The sequence below is a fragment of the Schistocerca cancellata genome, chromosome 1 (genome assembly GCF_023864275.1).
Source record: "Schistocerca cancellata isolate TAMUIC-IGC-003103 chromosome 1, iqSchCanc2.1, whole genome shotgun sequence".
NCBI classification, from domain to species: domain Eukaryota; kingdom Metazoa; phylum Arthropoda; class Insecta; order Orthoptera; family Acrididae; genus Schistocerca; species Schistocerca cancellata.
In genome coordinates this window covers 478,540,453-478,563,199 of record NC_064626.1, presented here as the reverse complement: position 1 = coordinate 478,563,199, position 22,747 = coordinate 478,540,453, and the positions used below count along the sequence as shown (strand labels likewise).

General features: G+C 41.6%; 1 protein-coding gene across 1 annotated transcript in view; it reads left to right on the top strand.

The window, feature by feature from the left end:
* Nucleotides 1–6,218: 6,218 nt before the first annotated feature.
* LOC126177485 (serine protease easter-like) overlaps nt 6,219–22,747 on the top strand; it is a 65,865-nt gene continuing 49,336 nt past the window's right edge. Inside the window, exon 1 of the mRNA XM_049924459.1 lies at nt 6,219–6,338. Within this exon, the coding sequence (XP_049780416.1) occupies nt 6,266–6,338 (73 nt within the window). The 5' untranslated portion in view covers nt 6,219–6,265. The remainder of the gene's footprint in view (nt 6,339–22,747) is intronic.

The window sequence follows — 22,747 nt, the reverse complement described above, 5'->3', positions numbered from 1 at the left end:
TTTACGAGGGCAATTATTTAATGCGCCATGTTTAAGAAATCTGTTGAAAAAGGATGTACCATTCAAATGGACCAATTAATGTCAAATTGCATTTGAGGAACTAAAGAACGCCTTATGTGAAAGCCAAATATTTCATCATCTCGATTTTTCCAAACCTATTTTGCTTAATGGCAGATGTGTGTGGACGTGTATGCGGTATTGCAGTAGAGCTGTTTCCAGTGTATAAAGAAGGAGGCTGAGAGAGTCATAAAATTATTGCATTCTCAAGCAGATAGTTGCAACAGTCTGAAAAAAAATTATTGCGTTTCGGAACAAGAGTCGTTAGCGATCGTTTTTGGCTTGGAAAAATTTAAACAATACCTGTTGGGTTGCAAGGTAATTGTATACAGCGACCATAGGGCGTTGACATATTTGCAGATGTGCAAATTGAAACACACCAGACTACCAGGTGGTCACTATACCTGCAACAGAACGATCTGGAAATTAAATACACAAAAGAATCTGAGAATTTGGTGGCTGACGCATTATCCAGGTGGAGGGGAGGGGGTGAAGATAATGAGAATAATGAAAATATGTTGACAGACAAAGAAGCGATCCATATATTTGCAACCATTATAAAAATTGATGAAGAGGAACAGTTGAAAAAAGTGTGTAAAGAATTAAGAAGGGAACAAAACATTCTACAAGAGAAAAATATTGGCGTATAACTACAGTATCCACGGTCGTAGGTCAAATAAGGGATATAAGGGAGTGAGATGGATGGAGGAAGGGGTTGAGATGAAGTTGGAACCTGTTTATTAAAGTACTTGGCTATAACGAACACCAAGCCAAAAATCTCCACATAATCACAGATAACTGTAAGGGTCAGGCAAAGAATTGGTCTCTTATTACCCTGGAAAGGACTCTCGTTGCCACCAAAATATTTGAATCTACGCAGCAGTATTTCTCTGTGGTAGGTCATACTAGACTCCCTTGCGATCGTGATTTTGGTCGCATTGAAATTTATGCGAGAAACAGACGTCCAATAGTATGCACGCCAGATTAATGGGCAGAAGTAGTCAAATCTGCTAGTCCAAAAAATTTCATTTTGACGAAAATTCACAGACAAGACTTCAGAAGCTTGGGTGATCTGATCGATACCCACTCTATTCAGATCTGGAGATCACAATCGTTTTAGTAAAGCGACTCAATTTAAGTTTGAGTATAAAGATCACTTCACGCTACGTGTGAGGCACTTTTACTCAGATATAGGAACCCTCATGACAGTGGATCTACATAGCAAGAGGAAAGGAAGACCTGCTGAACCAGATCTATTCCAACTACCCATAAAATATAGAAAACCAATTCAAATTAATTAGAAAAAGACTGATGACATACTGTCTCTTACATTATACATACCTGCAGCATATAAAAACTTTTTTCGGTCATATGCTGGAAATAATGTAAACGATGATGATGTAGAAGAACTTCCTTGATTTCACATTACAATGTAAAAAAAAAGTATTAGACTGACTTATCTGTTATGTATGTGTGTATGTGAAAGTGCAAAAATTATTAAAAATTACTAGTTGTTATGTAATTCTCAAAGTAAAACTTTAAAAACGTATTTTATGTTCTAAATTATTTTCAGGGAGACAGTCACAAGCCAGTTTCAACCACATCATAATTAAAATGAATCTCAAATTAATATTACATAACAGAAAGAAGATTGTGTATTTTAAACAAGGCTTACAATGTATTAAAGTACTGGGTGACCAAAAAGGCAGTATAAATTTGAAAACTGAATAAATCACGGAATAATATAGACAAAGAGGTACAAATTGACACACATGCTTGGAATGACATGGGGTTTTATTAGAACCAAAAAAATACAAAAGTTCAAAAAATGTCCGACAGATGGCGCTTCATCTGATCATAACAGCAATAATTAGCATAACAAAGTAAGACAAAGCAAAGATGATGTTCTTTACAGGAAATGCTCAATATGTCCACCATCATTCCTCAACAATAGCTGTAGTCGAAGAATAATGTTGTGAACAGCACTGTAGAGCATGTCCGGAGTTATGGTGAAGCATTGGCGTCGGATGTTGTCTTTCAGCATCCCTAGAGATGCCGGTCGATCACGATACACTTGCGACTTCAGGTAACCCCAAAGCCAATAATCGCACGGACTGAGGTCTGGGGATCTGGGAGGCCAAGCATGACGAAAAGTGGCGGCTGAGCACACGATCATCACCAAACGACGCGCGCAAGAGATCTTTCACGCGTCTAGCAATATGGGGTGGAGCGCCATCCTGCATACACATCGTACGTTCCAGCAGGTATTTATCAGCCAGGCTGGGGATAACGCAATTCTGTAACATATCGGCGTACCTCTCACCCGTCACGGTAGCAGTTACTGACGTTTTGCTGTCTAGCGCCATCTTTAGAACATTTTGTGATTTTTTTGTTGGTTCTAATAAATTCCCATGTCATTCTAAGCATGTGTGTCAATTTTTACCTCTCTATCTACATTATTCCGTGGTTTATTAAGTTTCCAAATTTATACTGACATTTTGATCACCCTGTATAATTAAAAGCAAAACGGAAGTGTCTATTTTATCTTCAACATTTTTTATACTTCCATGAAACTTTAAAGTCGCTGTGTCTCAAAACTAGTTGAATGTGCCTTATGACTATATCTCTCCGACCCCTTCAATTATTTTTTTCAGAAATTGGCTCCAGACATAATTTATTGGCATTCATCCAGTACATGTAACAAAATTTTGCGCAGGCCTTGGTTACTTCTGTGAAAGCAACTACGATCATAGGCCACCTATTCCAATGGAACACATGAGGCACAATAGGCAAAATCCCATAGAATTATTCTGTGAGCTGACTCACATTTCTTCTACTAACTATACTTTCTTCTTGTTACTGTTATTATTTATTTTGTTGTTATTTTCTTTTTACTAGATGAAGAAGAATGTTTATTCATTGTCTATGGCTTCTTACAAATCACTACAAGATTCAAGATGGTAGCATCTCCTGTGGCAGGTGACTGAAATCAAATACACCAATGACATGACGAATCACAGTCATGTGTAACTCCAATTATACATCTCGAAGAGATGGAACTGAAGTGTGAACAGATGAACCAAACACGGTGTCTGTTGGAGGGAGAGATATTGCCATTTTCGAGTACCATTACATTCCCTGTTGCATAATCCTACTATCGTATTTTAGTACAGCGCCATATTATACCATCTGTATTATGCGCTCCACTGCCCCACATGTAAGGGTATCACAACATGTACAGTGCTTCCAGAATGAAATTTTCACTCTGCAGCAGAGTGTGCGCTGATTTGAAACTATCTGGCTGTGGCTAAGCCATGTCTACACAATATCCTTTCTTCCAGTAGTGCTAGTCCTGCAAGCTTCACAGGAAAACTTCTGTGAAGTTTGGAAGGTAGGGTTGGTAGAGCACTTGCCCACGAAAGGCAAAGGTCCAGAGTTCGAGTCTCGGTCCGACACACACTTTTAAATCTGCCAAGAAGTTTCAAATCAGCGCTCACTCCGCTGCAGAGTGAAAATTTCATTCTGGAAACATCCCCCAGGCTGTGGGTAAGCCATGTCTCCGAAATATGCTTTCTTCGAGTAGTGCTAGTTCTGCAAGTTTCGCAGGAGAACTTCAGTGAAGTTTGGAAGGTACGAGACAAGGTATTGGTGGAAGTAAAATTGTGAGGACGGGTCGTTAGTCGTGCTTGGGTAGCTCAGTTGGTAGAGCACTTGAACGCGAAAAGCAAAGATCTGGAGTTCGAGTCTCTGTCCGGCACACAGTTTTAATCTGCCAGGAAGTTTCAAGTACAATGCTGTATGATGTAAATCTGGCAGGGGTGAAACACTGCCTTATCGAATGGGGCCTTGCAGGTGGTTTGATGGCTGATGGACCGGTTGTGAACGTCACGTTTACACATCGTGAGGAGACCGTCGCTTGCATGGTACACTACTAGCCATTAAAATTGCTACACCACGAAGATGACGTGCTACAGACGACAAGAAGAAATGCTGTGATATGCAAATGATTAGCTTTTCAGAGCATTCACACAAGGTTGGCGCCGGTGGCGACACCTACAACGCGCTGACATGAGGAAAGTTTCCAACCGATTTCTCATACACAAACAACAGTTGACCTGCGTTGCCTGGTGAAACGTTGTTGTGATGCCTCGAGTAAGGAGGAGAAATGCGTACCATCACGTTTCCGACTTTGATAAAGGTCGGATTGTAGCCTGTCGCGATTGCGGTTTATCGTATCGCGACATTGCTCCTCGCGTTGGTCGAGATCCAATTACTGTTAGCAGAATATGGAATCGGTGGGTTCAGGAGGGTATACTGAATTCTGTGCTGGAGCCCAACGGCCCCGTATCACTAGTTGTCGAGATGACAGGCATCTTATCCGCATGGCTGTAACGGATCGTGCAGCGACGTCTCCATCCCTGAGTCAACAGATGGGGACGTTTGCAAGACAAAAACCATCTGTACTAACAGTTCGACGACGTTTGCAGCAGCATGGAGTATCAGCTCGGAGACCATGGCTGCGGTTACCTTTGACGCTGCATCACAGACTGGAGCGCCTGCGATGGTGTACTCAAGGACGAACCTGGGTGCACGAATGGCAAAACGTCATTTTTTCGGATGAATCCAGGTTCTGTTTACAGCATCATGATGGTCGCATCCGTGTTTGGCGACATCGCGGTGAACGCACATTGGAAGCGAGTATTCGTCATCGCCATACTGACGTATCACCCGACGTGATGGTATGGGGTGCCATTGGTTACACGTCTCGGTCACCTCTTGTTCGCATTGACGGCACTTTGAACAGTGGACGTTACATTTCAGATGTGTTACGACCCGTGGCTCTACCCTTCATTCGATCCCTGCGAAGCCCTACATTTTAGTAGGATAATGCACGACCGCATGTTGCAGGTCCTGTACGGGCCTTCCTGGATACAGAATATGTTCGACTGCTGCCCTGGTCAACACATTCTCCAGATCTCTCACCAATTGAAAACGTCTGGTCAATGGTGGCCGAGCAACTGGCTCGTCACAATACGCCAGTCACTACTCTTGATGAACTGTGGTATCGTGTTCAAGCTACATGGGCAGCTGTACCTGTACACGCCATCCAAGCTCTGTTTGACTCAATGCCCAGGCGTATCAAGACCGTTATTACGGCCAGAGGTGGTTGTTCTGGGTACTGATTCCTCAGGATCTATGCACCCAAATGGCGTGAAAATGTAATCACATGTCAGTTCTAGTATAATATATTTGTTCAATGAATACCCGTTTATCATCTGCATTTCTTCTTGGTGTAGCAATTTTAATGGCCAGAAGTGTATTTGTTTAAACAAAGACATGAACGTCTCTATCAAATTCCTACTACACAGCACGCAGAGCGTCAGCTGCAATCTTCCAGTGGCAACCATGCAAGCTGTGTCAGTGGTGTCAGAAGGTTGACAGGATATTGTTCAAAATATTGATAAACTGGACTAGTAACATTTCAGACTTATTTCAGGTAGACTGTGCCATGACATGGGTCAATCATTTAGGTTACCACGAACCTGAACGAGGATGTTTATTATAACATACTTGGGGACCAACTGCTGTCCTTTCTTCTACGTCTTCATGATTAGTATGCTGTGGACACTCTTTTATTTCGCCATAAGAACAGCAGTGTTCACAGGACTGCACACATACGTCCCTGATTTAGAGAACAATCGAGCCTCCTATGGCACCTCGAGTGGCCCGTAAAACCAACTGACCTTAAACCCACAGTTAATAACGGGGACTATTTGAAAAAGCAGTAAAACAAAGCAGTCCACATCCCTGCAATTTGGTAACTCTCAGGAATCTAATAATCAATTAGTGACTTCCTCTAGATGTGGCATACAAGAAGAAATCGTTGGACTGTCTTCCTCGCCGAATTGATGACATTATCAAGTTTGGAGGTGGTGTTAGCGTGGTGTCACCTGGGGGCGAGTAATGTTATGTCCAACCTGCTCACCGGAGTGCCAGTCTTCTGCGTGTGCCAGGAGCGCGGTGCGCGGTGTCACGAGACATTATCTGTCAGGCTGATGTCTCGGCAAGTCTCCGGAGCTGCTGGTTTGGCGCCGGAAGCATTTGTGGCGGCGGCCTGCGGTACGGTACGCCTGCAGCGGGCAGTGCGCATTTAACGGAGCGTTCCGTCGCGGGCCGCCACTGCGCCTCCGGAGCCTCCAGTGCAGCCATGGCCAGGCGCCGAGCATCATTCGCCTACTGCGCTTGCGCAGTCGCCGTGTTCGCAGCCATAGCAAGCGCCGGTGAGTACACACAGCCGATGTCTCGTGGTCCCCCCCGTTCAGCTGGGAACTAGGCCGTACTTTTTTGTTGTACAATGCGCTCGGCTTGCTACTAGTAAATCGCCTTGGGAAGCTGGATCTTGATGTAAACAAGGTTTAAATAAGAAAGTAGGTACGCAAACCGATGCAACTGTGGTCATACCTATTATTACGCCGTATACGATAATTTAAATTTACACTCAACAAAGTGACTGCGAGGGCCGAAACATTCGAATAGTTGTCCTCTAGTATCGTGAAACCATTTTTAGAATTTACTGTAGTTATTATTTTTGATTATTATGTTATGCTTTGTGTACCTGTCCAAAGTGTTTTTAAATAATGCATCTCACTGTTCTGGGCTACTGTACGTATAGCAACGAAAGCGTTGCGCTTTGAGCCATGTTTAATTGAATCTGCGGGATGCCAGGACTGCTGTTGGTTCAAAGTACAGCTCACACACAACGAAATGTATGTCTTTAACCTTGTTTTCAGTTCCATGCTAGATGACCTTCTTACGGGAGAAAAATGAACATAGAAAAACATTTCAACTGTAGCTAATTCAGAACTAAATTTTTTCTTTAGCTACTATAATACTGCAGGCCAGACGGTATTGTACCTTGCAGACGTTGCGACATTTATACTCTTCGAATCATCATCCGCATAAAACTTAGCTTAACACGGCGCAGGATCTATGCATAAAATGGAAATAGTACACTTGTGGTTGGTTTCCTCGAGTTCATTTATAAGCGTTCTAGGCAAGCCAACAGTTGACCTTAACCATTATGCGTGCAATTTCTTACACAATAGCTTGTATACTGAACACGAAAAACGCTGCACATGTTAGACATTTAGCGATTTGAACTAAGTCGTCTTTACTGTAACACTATTTCAAATATATGTCTGAGCTGATGACAGGGACAGATTTGTTGCATCTCCTTCGACTGAAGAGGCTCTGAACATATGGTGTTCTTCCTGCTTATGATACGGGGGATTGCGCATTTTTTTCCTTTCTATATGTTTTGTATTATACCGAAAGTAAAACAAGGTGTGAAGAACTTTTCTAATGGTGCGAACAATTCACGAAACGGATGAACACCAGAAAACAGTTGTAGTAAGAAAGTTTCCTGCTTGAGAAGAAAAAGGTTATCCATAAGTGCAGTTAACAATCACCATATGAACTACTGACGTCTTTAGCCAGTAAATGCATTCTGCTGCAATCTGTTATCCGTATCCCCGTAGATCAATGCTAGCAGGTGGCACACCGAGGTGGACTGGAATAATGTGGAAATTAGAGTGTTTTACAGCGCAGATAAATATTCGTTTTGTATAGCAGGGGCAGAAAAAGATACAGTTTATCGAAGCTGCATATCTTGCCCCCAATCGGTCTGAGTGATAGCTGTCTGCCAGGTTGACGATCGAAGGAACACTCGTGAAATCATTTACCTTTAATCGTTCAGAAGGCTGCTACTGAAATAAGATTGAAGGAAAAGTCTAACTAAAACATTTATCCATTATGGATGTGGAACACTACGAATGTGAGGACTAAAGGTTCCCAGAAAGTACTGCAATTTTTATTTTTCATTAACGGTTTAGAATCTCCTAGCGATTTATTATCAGCTGGTATATATTTATTGCATGCTTGCAGCACTGTGGGGCTCTTGTAGAGTTATTAGCCTCTGTTAGTTTGTTCTTGGTGCACATACTGTTTTGGAAAACATAACGTATGTTTTCTGGTGATGTTAATTTTACAACACTTTACAAATTTAGCTACAGGTAACAACCTCCACATGCTTTACAAAACATAAATAAACCAAAGACCATGACTAAATACACGCAAAGTGCTGTAAACCTGCAATAAATAAGTACCATTTGATGGCCAATCACTGGGCGATTCGAAATCGGTAATGTAAAATAAAAATTGAATCATAAAACTAAAAGGTAACTCGTTGCAGTAATATTTTGGAACCTGAATTCTAAATAGGCTAATCTAACGTAAGTTGAAATCAACCAACGTATAGAAATAATTTCAAAGCTGATACCAAATCAAAACTTCCTCTGCGAAAACTACCAACTGCTAATCTGAAGATGCTGATATTCGCTCAGTTTAATGAGTTTTTAGAGCGACATATTCTTTCTTCCTGTTATCTAAGGTTCTATTTGATGCCCCTTGATAGTTCAGAAACGCGAATAAAGTTTTCAGTTATGATGAAGTAGAATGTCTAAATACAGTAAGTAGCTACAGTTGGATAATTAACGCTACAAGGTTGGAAACCAGCGTATCTCATTTAAAATGCATTCGTGAGGTTCCCCATCTGAACTATATGGGAACCCAAAACAGTCTTTAGAATAGAGATATTTATTTTTTGTTTCAGTCGAAGATGTCCATTTGGTGGGCCGCGGACTCGCATTTTGATGCACTCTTGTATTCTACTAACCATCTTTGTCTCGGCAAACTTGTGAGCCTTCCAATGACGTGAAAGTAATTACTTTTTAAAAATGAATATAATTTCAGTGTGTTAGTGCTTTAGTGATTACAGTTAAAGCAGCATGAACTCGTAAAACGTAAGTCAATGTGTTAGGATAGAAGGGTTATACACAGCTGAAATAGTAGTATGCGCTACCAGAGCTAACGGTAGACGTCAATGCGGGAGTAACAGTTTCCGTTGCTTGCAGATATGAAGACATCCACACGGAAAAGTAGTGGCGACTGAACCGTTACGGACCAGGATAGCACACACGATGTGCATTTCTCAACAGCTCTGCTAGGCAACATTTGAATACACAGTTTTCGTTCAGTCGATCAGAACGTTATCTCCAAATATCGCTACTGTTTTTAACCATACTGACAAGTGGTTAAGGAAGCTCAAGTCATACAAAGGCAAGAGGATATTCCTTGCAATAATTAGGCACATTTTTTATTTCTGTTTAAGTTCTTACTGCCTTTACATCACTCTCATATAAACATTGAGCTAAAATAATTTGTTTTATATACGTATCAGGATGACAGACGAAAGCGGGAATATTGCCTGTGAAAAGGCATGCCTCTAAGGTCAAGTTTGAATTGTCTTGTACTTGCAGCCTGCAGTAGCACATCACATCAGGATTTTCCTTCACGTCAAGGTAAGACCAGTGATTAAATAGAAGGAGATGTTGGCGACTCATAATTTCTATGTATTCGCAATTTATTACCTTAATAAATACAGATTGTTCGGAAATTTCCATTAAAACTTCTAGGACTTGTAGAGGAGAGTGAGTGCATAATATTTTGAATAGGAACCCATGTTCGGAAACTTACCGTTTTAGTTATACGATGGTTTTAATTCAGATGTTTAGTTCATTCACTTCTGCTTGAGGATTTGAATTAACCATGACGCAGTACAATTATTAGGTGACAATTCGAAAGGAAACATAACTTAACAACCATTTATCACTTAAGCACATTTTTTTGTATTAACACTTAAACATTACGTGTTTACATTATTCGAAAACAGAAACAACCCGGCATACTATACGTACAGAACAGTACCGATGCATTACAGCAGGGGCTCGATGTGAAGACCTCCAACGTTTTAACAGACATTGTGTCTACGAAGCATGTTCTGGTACACGCTCTCCATCCCACCAGGTCTCTCTTCAGTTTCTGTTGCAGCGGCCAGAACTCATGCAGATATTCCTCGTTTCTACAGAAGTCTCGCCAATTAAACTTTGCCTACGACGTTAAGTGACACCAAGTGACTGACTGACTAGCGTAGTACACGTCATACTGTCTACCCTGCTGCATACCACAGGAAACTCTGAGATTTTTCTGTTGCCCTCAGCAGACGTGGACACGTTACACGTCTGAACTGAAACCGTCGTAGAACGGAAACGCTACGCTTCCGGACATGGGTTCCTATTCAAAATGTTACGTACTCACTTCCCTCTACAAGTCCTAGACGTTTATAATGGCAATTTCCGAACACCTTGTATATATTTGCTTATTCAAATGCAAAGGTTTGTTGACCGGAGCATAAATTCCTCTTATAATTGATAAGTGTTTCTGTTTCCCATTGCAGTTTGTTACCGTGTCTGTTAAGAAGCGAACGAATGACACACTGCACTCCTACCATGCTGGACATTTTCATGTAAATTTGTATACTGAAAGCCATATTACAAGCAAGTGGTTCAGTTCGTGCGAGAATTCGAACTGCCGAAGACAGATATCAGAGTAGGTTCGCTTATGTATAACCAATAACGAGTAATACACACATGTGTGCAGCCAAGTTAAAAGCTATTGTTCATTTTTATAACTGTATGCACTGACTGCCAAGTGCATCTATGTTCGTCAAAATCAGTACAGTGTTTTCAAGATTTTTTAGTGTTTTGGTATGGTACCTATGGTGCCAACAGCTTCAAGTAATTGTCTCAAGAGGGTTTTGTGGTTTCCGTTCCGTTGGTAGCAGCTATTGTCCCTATTCCTGGTGCAAATGAGTCACTTTGTATATCTTATGCTTGCACTACGTGAGCTGACCACAAATTTTATACAGCTTTTATTTCTATGTACGAAGCTGTTATACCAAATACCGAGAGTAAGATCAACGATGTTAATTCTCTGAACTTAACAGGATTATCTTTTTCCTTAGCAGGGCGATTGGTATCAGTGTTCGAGAACATTGTTGCACATGCAGTGATATAGAGCCCCATAAATAATTAGATCGTTATAATTGACTAACCTGGCAGTCCTTGATGAAACACTGTATATTGTATTAACTGAATGAAACATATTTTTACCATTGTTTCAGAAACTTTATAACTTTATTATGTTTCTTGCGTTTATTCAAAGTTACTGGGAGCGGTATCCCAATGAATTTCATAAAATACGTATGTAACTGTGTCAAAATTGTCTACAGGGATAACTTTCATTCTTCAAAACAAGAATCGATAGACTTAGAAATTGACGTATTTTTGTTTGCTTGGTTCTCATGCTTAGAATCAGTTGTGCACTAGGAAATGAGCTTATAATCCGAAACATAGGTCGTACAGTAACAAAAAAGTTTGTGAAACAATACTAAAGAGAATTATGGTTTAGTTAATACATTTACATAATTTAAATTACCGGAAATATAGTCAAAAGCAATGGAGATATCCTTGGCTAATTACTAGTACGTGAGGGATGATTTCAATTCACTCAGACTAAAAAGACACAACAAATAGAAGAAGATTTTACTCTAAGCGAAAATAGCACAACAGCCAATTACCTTACACGGCACTAGTTTCAAGCATTATTGCTAGATAAAAATTTAGCGTTTCGAAGGTTATTACTTTAATCACATTCCAACATTCAATGTCTAGGCCTAAAACATTTTAAATTAAAATTTTAATTTCCGGGATATACCAGGTGATCAAAAAGTCAGTATAAATTTGAAAACCGAATAAATCACGGAATAATGTAGATAGAGAGGTACAAATTGACACACATGCTTGCCGGCCGGAGTGGCCGAGCGGTTAAAGGCGCTACAGTCTGGAACCGCACGACCGCTACGGTCGCAGGTTCGAATCCTGCCTCGGGCATGGATGTGTGTGATGTCCTTAGGTTAGTTAGGTTTAAGTAGTTCTAAGTTCTAGGGGCTTATGACCACAGCAGTTGAGTCCCATAGTACTCAGAGCCATTTGAACCATTTTTTTGACACACATGCTTGGAATGACATGGGGTTTTATTAGAACAAAAAAATAAACAGAAATTCAAAAAATGTCCGACAGATGGCGCTTCATATGATCAGAATAGCAATAATTAGCATAACAAAGTAAGACAAAGCAAAGATGATGTTCTTTACAGGAAATGCTTAATATGTCCACCATCATTCCTCAACAATAGCTGTAGCCGAGGAATAATGTTGTGAACAGCACTGTAAAGCATGTCCGGAGCTATGGTGAGGCACTGGCGTCGGATGTTGTCTTTCAGCATCACTAGAGATGTCGGTCGATCACGATACACTTGCGACTTCAGGTAACCCCAAAGCCAATAATCGCACAGACTGAGGTCTGGGGATCTGGAAGGCCAAGCATGACGAAAAGTGGCGGCTGAGCACACGATCATCACCAAACGACGCGCGCAAGACATCTTTCACGTGTCTAGCAATATGAGGTGGTTCTAATAAAACCCCATGTCATTCCAAGCATGTGTGTCAATTTTTACCTCTCTATCTACATTATTCCGTGGTTTATTAAGTTATCAAATTTATACTGATTTTTTTATCACCCGGTATGTCAATAGTTGTACACGCAGCAAACACACAAAAAATTTGTATCTCATTTTTCTCACATAGTGAAGCCACTTTGGCAGCTCTCAGCAGTACACGAGGTGCGACTCAAAGTCGGAACCTCCGCTTTAGCAGGCTGTCTGCTTCGTTATCAGCGGTGCTTCGCTTCGCAGTTTTCGTTCAGTGCTGTCACGTGTTTTCAAAACGCGTTTATCGTGTGTCGTTTCTTGCCTCACACTTATGTCCGGGATGTGAGTCTCTTCCACTGAAGTTAACTCACTCTTTACTACACGCTTACAGCCACCATACGATGTAATGCTAACACAGAAACAATAGCAGAAAATATGATCTATATTGATAGATGGATAGCTGAAAGTACAATACCTAGATATAGTTTAGTGTACCCAGTGTACTGTCTGCTAATACAACTGAATTCGTTTATTGTACACTTTCTCCCTTTGAGGGCCAAAACAAGTTGACTTCACTGCCCGAAAGCGTGGCACATCTGATACAGATCTTGCAGCGCAGAGATGGAATGAAGTGTTATATTGGAGCCCCTCCCGCTTTCCAATAAGAAACCTTGGTTGCCATGTAACTGTTTGTAGCGTTGCTCGAGTTCTAGGTTACGTCGGAAGATGATATTGTGGTTGTCAGTTGCAAAGCCAACGAATTTTAGTTTCGTCGTAGTAACAGACTGATCTGTAGCGTAACTTAAATATTTATGTTCGCACCATATTAATTCACTCTGCCATATTTCGTGCTCGTTTCGTCGTAAAACTAAAATTGCAATATAAATTCAGATAATCTGGGTTTGATAATGGACAAGTGTGTGTAACATGTATGTACCGTTCATAAATGACTAAAAAACGCAGGGGGATCCACTACATAACTTTTATCCAGTGATGGGTTTTATAGCTTTCCTATCAGCTAAGAAATATTACACCATTATCCTTTCATTCGCCCCACGCACAGTAAAATGGAACGGATACAACGTGATTAAAATAAAAGATGCGAGAAATTTATTCCTGTACATGAAGACTGTCTCCTGTTACTCTCGAAGCAGCAACGATAGAAGGAATGTCCCCGAAAAAAGGGAAAACCGTCTAGTGATAATGTAACTCTGGGACAAACGGCAACCAATAACTTTATTATGCTTGAAACGCTTATTTATCCAGTAGATAATATTCTGAGCTTGAAAGCTAGTTAATGAGTACATATTTCACGTACACAGTGCAGACTGTCAAAAGATGGCGCAAGCGTCTTTGTTTACAAATGAGTGAAACTTCGGCAGGAAGTGCAGTGAGGTTTCGTGATAAATGCGTCAGTGCTGTTGTCTCCTGAAGTAGTTTGGATATTCCTGGTACTGTCTTTTCACCATTAGGCAGCAAACGCAGAATACAGCAGGACTCGTGTCGCTTTTCTATTATCACATACAGCTTCCGAAACGCCGTGAAGTTCTTATGCACACAGACGAGGCGTTAGTTTCTCATTTATCGTAGGTCCAAATATAGCTGAGTTTCCTTGTGACACAGTGTCATTTTGCTACGCAGGTGCACAGCGTAAATAGTCAAAATACATTATTTAAAAGCATCTGCAATTGTGGTGGAACTGAGGCCCACGAAGGTAGCTTCAGAAGAACGCGGGGTCCGGGGCTCGATTCTCAGCCAGGTTGGGGATTTTCTCTGCCCGGGGACTGAGTGTGTGTTGCTCTCATCATTTCGTGATCATCATCATTCAGGACAGTGGCTAGACTGGACTGTGCAAAAACTGGACTGCGAAAAAATTGGGAATTTCTACGGTCGCTGATGACCGCACAGTTGAACACTCCACAAACCAAACATCATCAGCATAATCATCATCATTCAGAAGAACGTGCTCGTGCTGATGAATCCTCGTTCTCTTTGCACACGACGAGAACCAGAGCACACGACGACCACCGCACAAAGTAAGGGACTTACTAACGATCATAACCACAAATAAAGATATACTAGCTCTTTTTAGCAGATTTCAAGCACTGTATACGTAAATTATACCTCAGAGCAAAAACGTTGAATAATGCTATTATCTGGACACGTAGTGTTAAGTTCTTACAACATAACATAGAAGCAACTCTTGTGGGCTCTAAGAGCACGGAGCATAAGTACACGGCACATAAAGTCGAGACATACACGCCACTTTATAATAGCAAACTAAGAATTGAAAAGGAGTCAAATAATTCTTAATTTTGTGTAGTACCACCAACGTTGTGTTAACCTGAAAACATGTGGTGACAAATTGTAAGGTTGTGCTAGAATCATTGGCAAGTTTCTCATCTCAAGTGTTTTCGACTCATAACTACACTCATGCTCATAAATTAAGGATAATGCTGATACATGGTGAAACAACGCTCTGGTGGGTGGTTTGCGGGTTTAAATCACCTCGGGGTGTGACCATGCGATGCATTTGACCTACGGTCGTCGCACGGTGGCGCTGGCAGCAGTCCACATAGGCAGAGGCGTGTTGGTGCATGTCACAGTAAGGTGCAGCGAGTAAGTGTGCAGATATTTTCAGACGTGCCAATGGTAACTGTGTGTTGAAAATGGCTCAAAGAACACACATTGATGATGTTATGAGGGGTAGAATACTAGGGCGACTGGAGGCTGGTCAAACACAGCAGGTCGTAGCACAGGCCCTCAGTGTGCCACGAAGTGTGTTCTAAAGATTATGGCAACGATTACAGCAGACAGGAAACGTGTCCAGGCGCTACAGTACCGGACGTCCACAGTGTACAACACCACAAGAAGAGCGATATCTCATCATCAGCGCCCGCAGACGGCCACGGAGTACTGCAGGTAGCCTTGCTCGAGACCTTACTGCAGCCACTGGAACAGGTGTCTGCAGACACACAGTCTACAGACGACTGAACAGACATGGTTTATTCGGCCGGAGACCTGCAAGGTGCGTTCCACTGAGAGCCCGTAAAGCCTGGTGTCAAGAACACAGTACATTGTCATTGGAACAGTGGTCCCAGGTTATGTTCACGTACGAGTTCAGGTACAGTCTGAACAGTGATTCTCACCGGGTTTTCATCTGGCGTGAACGAGGAACCAGATACCAACCCCTTAATGTCCTTGAAAGGGACCTGTATGGTCAGGTGTATCGGGACGTCATTTTGCACCAGTATGTCCGCCTTTTCATGGTTTCATTGGGCTCCACCTTCCTCCTGATGGATGATAACGCACGGGCCCACCGAGCTGCCATCATGGAGGAATTCCTTGAAACAGAAGATACAGGCGAATGGAATGGCCTGCCTGTTCTACAGGTCTAAACCCCATCGAGCACGTCTGGGATGCTCTCGGTCGACGTATCACTGCACGTCTTCAAACCCCTACGACACTTCAGAAACTCCGACAGGCACTGGTGCAAGAATGGAAGACTATACCCCAGCTGCTGCTCGACCACCTGATCCAGAGTATGCCAACCCGTTGTGCGGCCTGTGTACCTGTGCATGGTGATCATATCCCATACAGATGTCGGGGTACATGCGCAGGAAACAGAGGCACATGTGTTTCGGGACTGTTTTCCCAACTTATCACCAATATCGTGTACTTACAGATATGTGCTGTGTGTGTTCCCTATGGGCCTATGCTATTAGCCCCAGTTTTGTGTAGTGACACGTTGTGTGGCACCACATTCTGCAATTATCCTTAATTTATGAGCATGAGTGTGGGTTACACATACAGTGGTAGTTGTTTGTTTGGCCAGGTAGTATATAATTTATGCGGTAAGTTCTAGAACGACAAGTTTTTGGCTATAGTTGACTCTTGCAGTCTAGTGACAATTACATCTAAAGCAACGTTTCGACTGGCATCTAAATTGTGATAGAGCATCCATTGGCAGATTCATACTGACTCTTATAGGAACCATAGCTAGTTCTGCAATTCTTCAAAAATGGTTCAAATGACTCTGAGCACTATGGGACTTAACATCTGAGTTGATCAGTCCCCTAGAACTACTTAAACCTAACTAACCTAAGGACAGCACACACATCCATGCCCAAGGCAGGATTCGAACCTGCGACCGTAACGGTCGCGCGGTTCCAGACTAAAGCGCCTAGAACAGATCGGCCACACCGGCCGGATCTGCAATTATCCCTTGACATCTAGTCCCACAGGGCCCATACAGTGAAGCTGTCATTATACCATTTAGATCATCGCTTCTTTCTTGTTATATGAAGTTAAATTAATAGTTAATTTGAGTAATTATTACTCATCCGTGAAGCTTGTAACTCGTTCAGGGTGGATTTGATAATTTTGTTTAATTCTACGGGACGATTCAATAAATAATTCAAAACTTTCGTGACTAACAGTGAAACTCGAATCTGGAGGTAGGCACAACTAACGTGGCAGATTTAAGATTTTAAATGTTGACCAACTAGAAAGCAACTGATAAATAAACGAACTGCTGCTGTGAAGCAGCAGTTACTACTTCTTACATGAAAAAGGCTTTTGGTGTGACGTGTGTAGTATCTCTGATTATGACCGCATCAACTCAAATCGACCATTTCAACAATAACATGATGTCTAACGTTTGTAATCCATTCATCAATATATTATGTACCTTATGTGATGTAATTCTAATTTAAATGTTGAAAAGTATTTACTGACGTTGAGAAACGGTTACGCACTTAAACAATCCATCGCTTCACAACTTCCATTGTTATCCTCAGATTCTAGTACGCATAAAGATTAGAACTTTGAAGTAGCAGATTGACTGCACTATACTGTGCTTTCAGTGACAGATTATTACCGCTATATGTGGTACAGTATAAGACACGACTCTTGCTATTGGTACCTATAGTTTCTCTTCTCGTACCTGTCGTTTAGTAATTAGTTTTAATTGTTTCCTACATATCACTATCAACGTCATCTCGGTGCTAAACTGTTACCTTAAGCTGTCACGGTAAACGTATGTCTGGCTTGTAACTTATATACATAGTAAAGAGTTTTTGCAGTTAATTTCACATGTTCTGATATGCAAATGTCCCATCATCAGAAAGGCTCCTTTATGTACAAGAATACAAAAGCTCTGAAGAAACTTGAGATTACTTGATGATAAAATAGTTCTATTCTCGAGAACAATGTGGGTAAAAGCCCTCTATATATCTGTCGTAGCACACACTGAAGAACAGCCAAAGTGCATATACTAGTTATGTGGATTCTGACCAGTAACGAGACAATTGACCATCACAGAATGTATTCAAAATAACCAACGACAGCCGCAATGCACGCTTCCCCTCTGGTATGGAACGACTGCTGCATACGTGCTAGCATTTCAGAGGAGATTTCCGAGCAGACTGCTGTAATACGTCGTTGCATATTATCGATTGTAGTTAGTATGTAACTTTAGACAACGTCTTTCAGCTTTCACCACAGAAAAATGTCTATAGGCGTCAAATCCGTGGACCAGGCAAGTTACAGGTCCACTGTGTCAATTCCAAAGATCCGGAAACAATTCGTGAAGATATGCTGTAGTACTTTGTACACTACGAGCTGAACAGCCATCACGCAGAGGAACATCGTCTAACATCCGTCGAAGACGGTCTGTTAGGAGGCTTCGATAGTTTTTCGCGTTCAGTGTTACGTCTATGAAAAGTCGGCCTTTGAGCTCATGGTTCACTATCTCAAACCACATGTTTACACTCCATGGACGTTGACGTTCCACTTGACGAAGCCAACGGAAATCGTCAATAAACCAATAGTGTATGTTTCAGCGGTTTACTTGACCATAGTTGGAACATGTGACTTCATCACGAAACAAGGTACATGAAACATCTTAAGTATCCTGACGTACAGAAGTTAACAAGATTCTCGTAATGGTTTCCATGCAGCTCTTGATAGAGACAGATGTGATTGGGATGGAATCTACGTATGCTAGAGACACTTTGCTTACTAATGCCACTTCTTCGTCCAATTGCGATGGACCTGTCATGTGGATCAACCGCAACAGCCGCAAGAACATTAATTTCCTCCTCTTCTGTCGTCGTTTGTTTACTTCTGTTACGTAGTCTAGGTGTTACACTAGCACTTACACGTAACTGGTCGAAGAGATTGATAAATAATTGACAAGATCGTTGACATTTATTGGGGTATCCTGCTGCATACACCGTACAAGAACGAACTGCATTCTTCCTACACTCTCCACACCCCATGAGTGTGTCGGTTCCTTCTACACTGATAAATTCGATTGCCACCTTAAGACCCTCTGCTTGGACTGTCACACACCAAGTGAGTAGCAAATAGCAATGCACCCAAGGAGTACACTAGCATACTACAATCAAATATAACAACATCCTACCTAGCAACTACGCAGTATGAATGGAACAAAGAAGTATCGGTATTGCAAATTTCCAAAATACGATATCTCATAAATAACTCGCACTAGACGCCTGCGAAAAACCCTACTTTTAGTTTGTTAATGTCAACAGACCTTCTTACAATTAAAGAGAGTATTTTTGCGAAAACAACACACTTTCTTGTTATTATTACTCTCTGGTGATTTGCTAACAATATGAGCCCTTGACTACCGATCAATTCTGTGAAAACCGCATATCGATAGCACATTCCATTTCCGCAACATTTGCGGTGCTAGTTTTAGGTTATTCACCTTTATATGAAAAAAAAATGGAAAGCAGTGTGAAATGACAGCTCACTTTCGCTTTTCGCGTCCGAAGCCAGCTTGTACACAGTGTGTGTGCGCCAATCATTTTAAAAAGCGTGGTCAAAATTTGCCAAGACTTCGAAAAGCTTTGCTATGGAAATTCGGAGCTTCCTTTAGGGCTGCTTTTGTGAGCAATGTTTTAAGTTTTTTCTACAACTCCGTTGAAACCCTCACCGAAAAGCCAGGCTAGTTCTGTACAAAAACCCTAAGACTCAATTTTTATCACACAGGCAGAAAGTGCAAAAGAGAATTACTGTGAAAGTTGTACCGCCTGACCCGCCAGCGTAAGCACGAGTACGCAGAAACCATAGATAACCATCGCTCTCAAGTCATTGATGGGCATGTGCGTTATCCCTCCCCTCCCCCCCCCCTCTCTGTGACACACACACATACACATTTCGAAAGTGGGGTATTACTGGAGAGGAGAAAGTGTGTGTTATTAACCACGCAGGCACAGTCTACTGTGCACTACTACCTGTTGCACAGGCAGCAGTGAGGGTGACAGACATTGACTTAGGAGTGCAGGAGAGCGTCTAGAGATTGACCTACATAAATGCAACTGTTGCGAAGCAAACAGGTAAACAAATGATGCGAAACAATGGTGTTCAACAGACAATAGCTAGTATTCTGTTCTGCAAAATTCACGTCGTAAGTAACCAATAAATATGCCCATGAATTCTACCGCTGGCCACACCTCGACGTTGTTAGAACCCATATTGACATCGTTTAAGAATTAATCATGTTACAACTACAGAGAAGAATTTCCCGCATCCATCGGTGACAGTACTTGAGAAATACAAATTTTCCATACGAGGATGGTAAAAGGGATCGAAACGGAAAAGTTTTCATAGTACAATACAACGAAAAACCTAGAATCAAAAGACAAATGGTTTCTCAACGGCGTCTTTCAGTTGGGTGAATTTTTTTGAGTGGAGAACCACTAACATGTCAGGGCTTATATGTGTAGCAAACGGTAATTACTAGCGTGATAGAAAACGGAAAATTCTGTATTAACTACTTTCTCATGTCAAGTTGTTTTAGTTTAAAAAGAAGAAATCTGGTAATTCTTCACAAAATTGTTTAGAAATTTACGAGAAAACTCATGCTATCGTTAGTGTGTCGATGTTGAACATGCGTATTTTGTTTGCTCGAAGGGTATGGCAGTTTATGTTGATGACACCAGATGAAGACGATAACAACAGACAGCTGAAGAAAGGTCAAGGACATTAGGTGCACGGTTTTCGTGGAGCCGGTTCCTGTAGCCGGCCACGCGAGGAAAAACAGCTCCGTGAGGCCAACTTGTACGAGCCAACCATCCAGCTTGCGGATGCGTGCCTGCCGCAGCTGAAACGGAAGTCGGAAGACCACACATTCCGCTCCGAGCACACAACTACCGCGTTGTAAGAAAAACTTAAAAAAAAAAATTAAATTAGCCCAGCAGCCAAAGGATGATGGTCTGGCGACATCTACATCTACATCTACACCTACATCTACATCTACATCATATTCCGCAAGCCACCTAATGATGTATGACGGAGGGTACTTTCCGTACCACTATCTGATCTCTCCAACCCTGTTCCACTCGCGTATAGCGCGTGGGAAGAGTGATTGTCGGTAAGCCTCTGTACTGGCTCTAATTTCTCGCATTTTCTCCTCATTGTCAATACGTGAGATGTATGTGGGGAGGGGGGGGGGAAGTAATATGTTGTCTGAGTCCTTCTGAAAAATGCTGTCTCGAAATTTCAGTAGTAAATCTCTCCGTGATGTACAACGTCTCTCTTGTAACGTCTGCCTGTGGAGTTTGTTTAGCATCTCTGTAACGCTCTCTCGCCAGCTAAAGGATCCCGTGACAAAACGCGCCGCTCTTCGTTGGACATTCTCTAACTCCTCTATCAGTCCTACCTGATAGGGGTCCCAGACAGACGAACAATACTCAAGAAGGGGGCGATCAAGCGCCTTAGAAGCAGCTTCCTTCGTAGGTGAGTTACATTTACGATGAATCTGAGTCTTGTGGCTGCTTTTCCCATTATCTGTTTTATGTGGTCATTCCACTAAAGGTCCCTCTGGATAGTTACGCCTAAATATTTTACGGCAGACGCTGTCTCCAGCTGTTTGTCATCAATAGTGTAGCTGTACAGCAGTGGACTTCTTTTCCAATGTATGCGCAATATATTCAGCATTTTCACACGTACACATGTCATTGCGAAAAGCTAAAGAAGCGATAAGTGGGAGAACAATTTCAGGACTCAATAAATATTCAATCCCAAACTTCTGAATTTTTAGTTTGAAACATGCCCACTTATCCACAGACCCCAATATTCTGTGGTCATCACCTTAGCAGCAGATAAACAGTCTCGTCTTCATAGGAGTATTCTCTCCGACCTTCTTCTGTTTTGAGTTTTACTTGGAGTTTTGAGCGTGATGATGTATCCATGTTTCCTCTTCCTAATAAGTTCAGCTCTGAAATATTCATGGTTACTATTTTGTCATCAATCAGCAAATGAATCGTTCAGATTTTCCGAAATCGTCAGGATGTAGTGTCTTAATCACTCAGGCTGCCTACCATGTATCTGAGATACATTCGTCTTGTGATCGTCAGTTACCTTATGAATATTTTCAGTGGTTTACTTTCTAGTTGTCTCAGCTCATCGGCCAGAAACCATAGGTATAGTTCTTTCCTAGAAATTCGTCTGATTATAGAATCAGTCGTCCTATGTAACGACACTAAGTACAAGGGACGAATCGTGCTAAATTTGCCTCACGGTGTAATGCATACATTTCTCTAATAATATGCTTGGGAGTTACTGTGACACAGGTCGGGATGAGCCAGTGCTGTGTTGCGTACTGTTTTTGATATAAGTGCAATATCAGCAGCATACAGTTAAGTTAAAACCTCAAAAGCTGCTGCTCTGCGCATATTTATATCTGTCGAGATTTTCGATTTCAGTGCGTCGGTTAGTGAGATGCATATTGATGATAGCACATTTTTTTTCCAAGTATAACTGACAGTGACAAATGCTAAGATGACACACTACAATACGCAATGAATGAAACTAAAAGCTGCTTATAGTCCAGACAAAGGATAACGGTATGGACCAGGTATGACGCGAAATTCACTTTCTTAGGTGCATATTTAGTTAATACAATATTCGTTGATTTCAGCATAAAATTTACTTGATGATTCAATGCAGTAATTACTATTCCGCATTTATGCAACCTTGCTAGCAAATAAAATTGCCACGGGGGGTAGCCACACGGTTTTACAAACATAATATCTGAACTGCTGTGTCACTGTAAAGGTGTCATCCACCCCCCCCCCCTCTCTCCCCCCCCCCCAACCCAAGATGATGACTATGCATCTTCACTTTTATATTTATTTTTAATTTCCTTGCAGGACGTATACGAGGACTAAAGACCATTTTCAACTGACGTGAAGTCTTAATTATTCGCCAT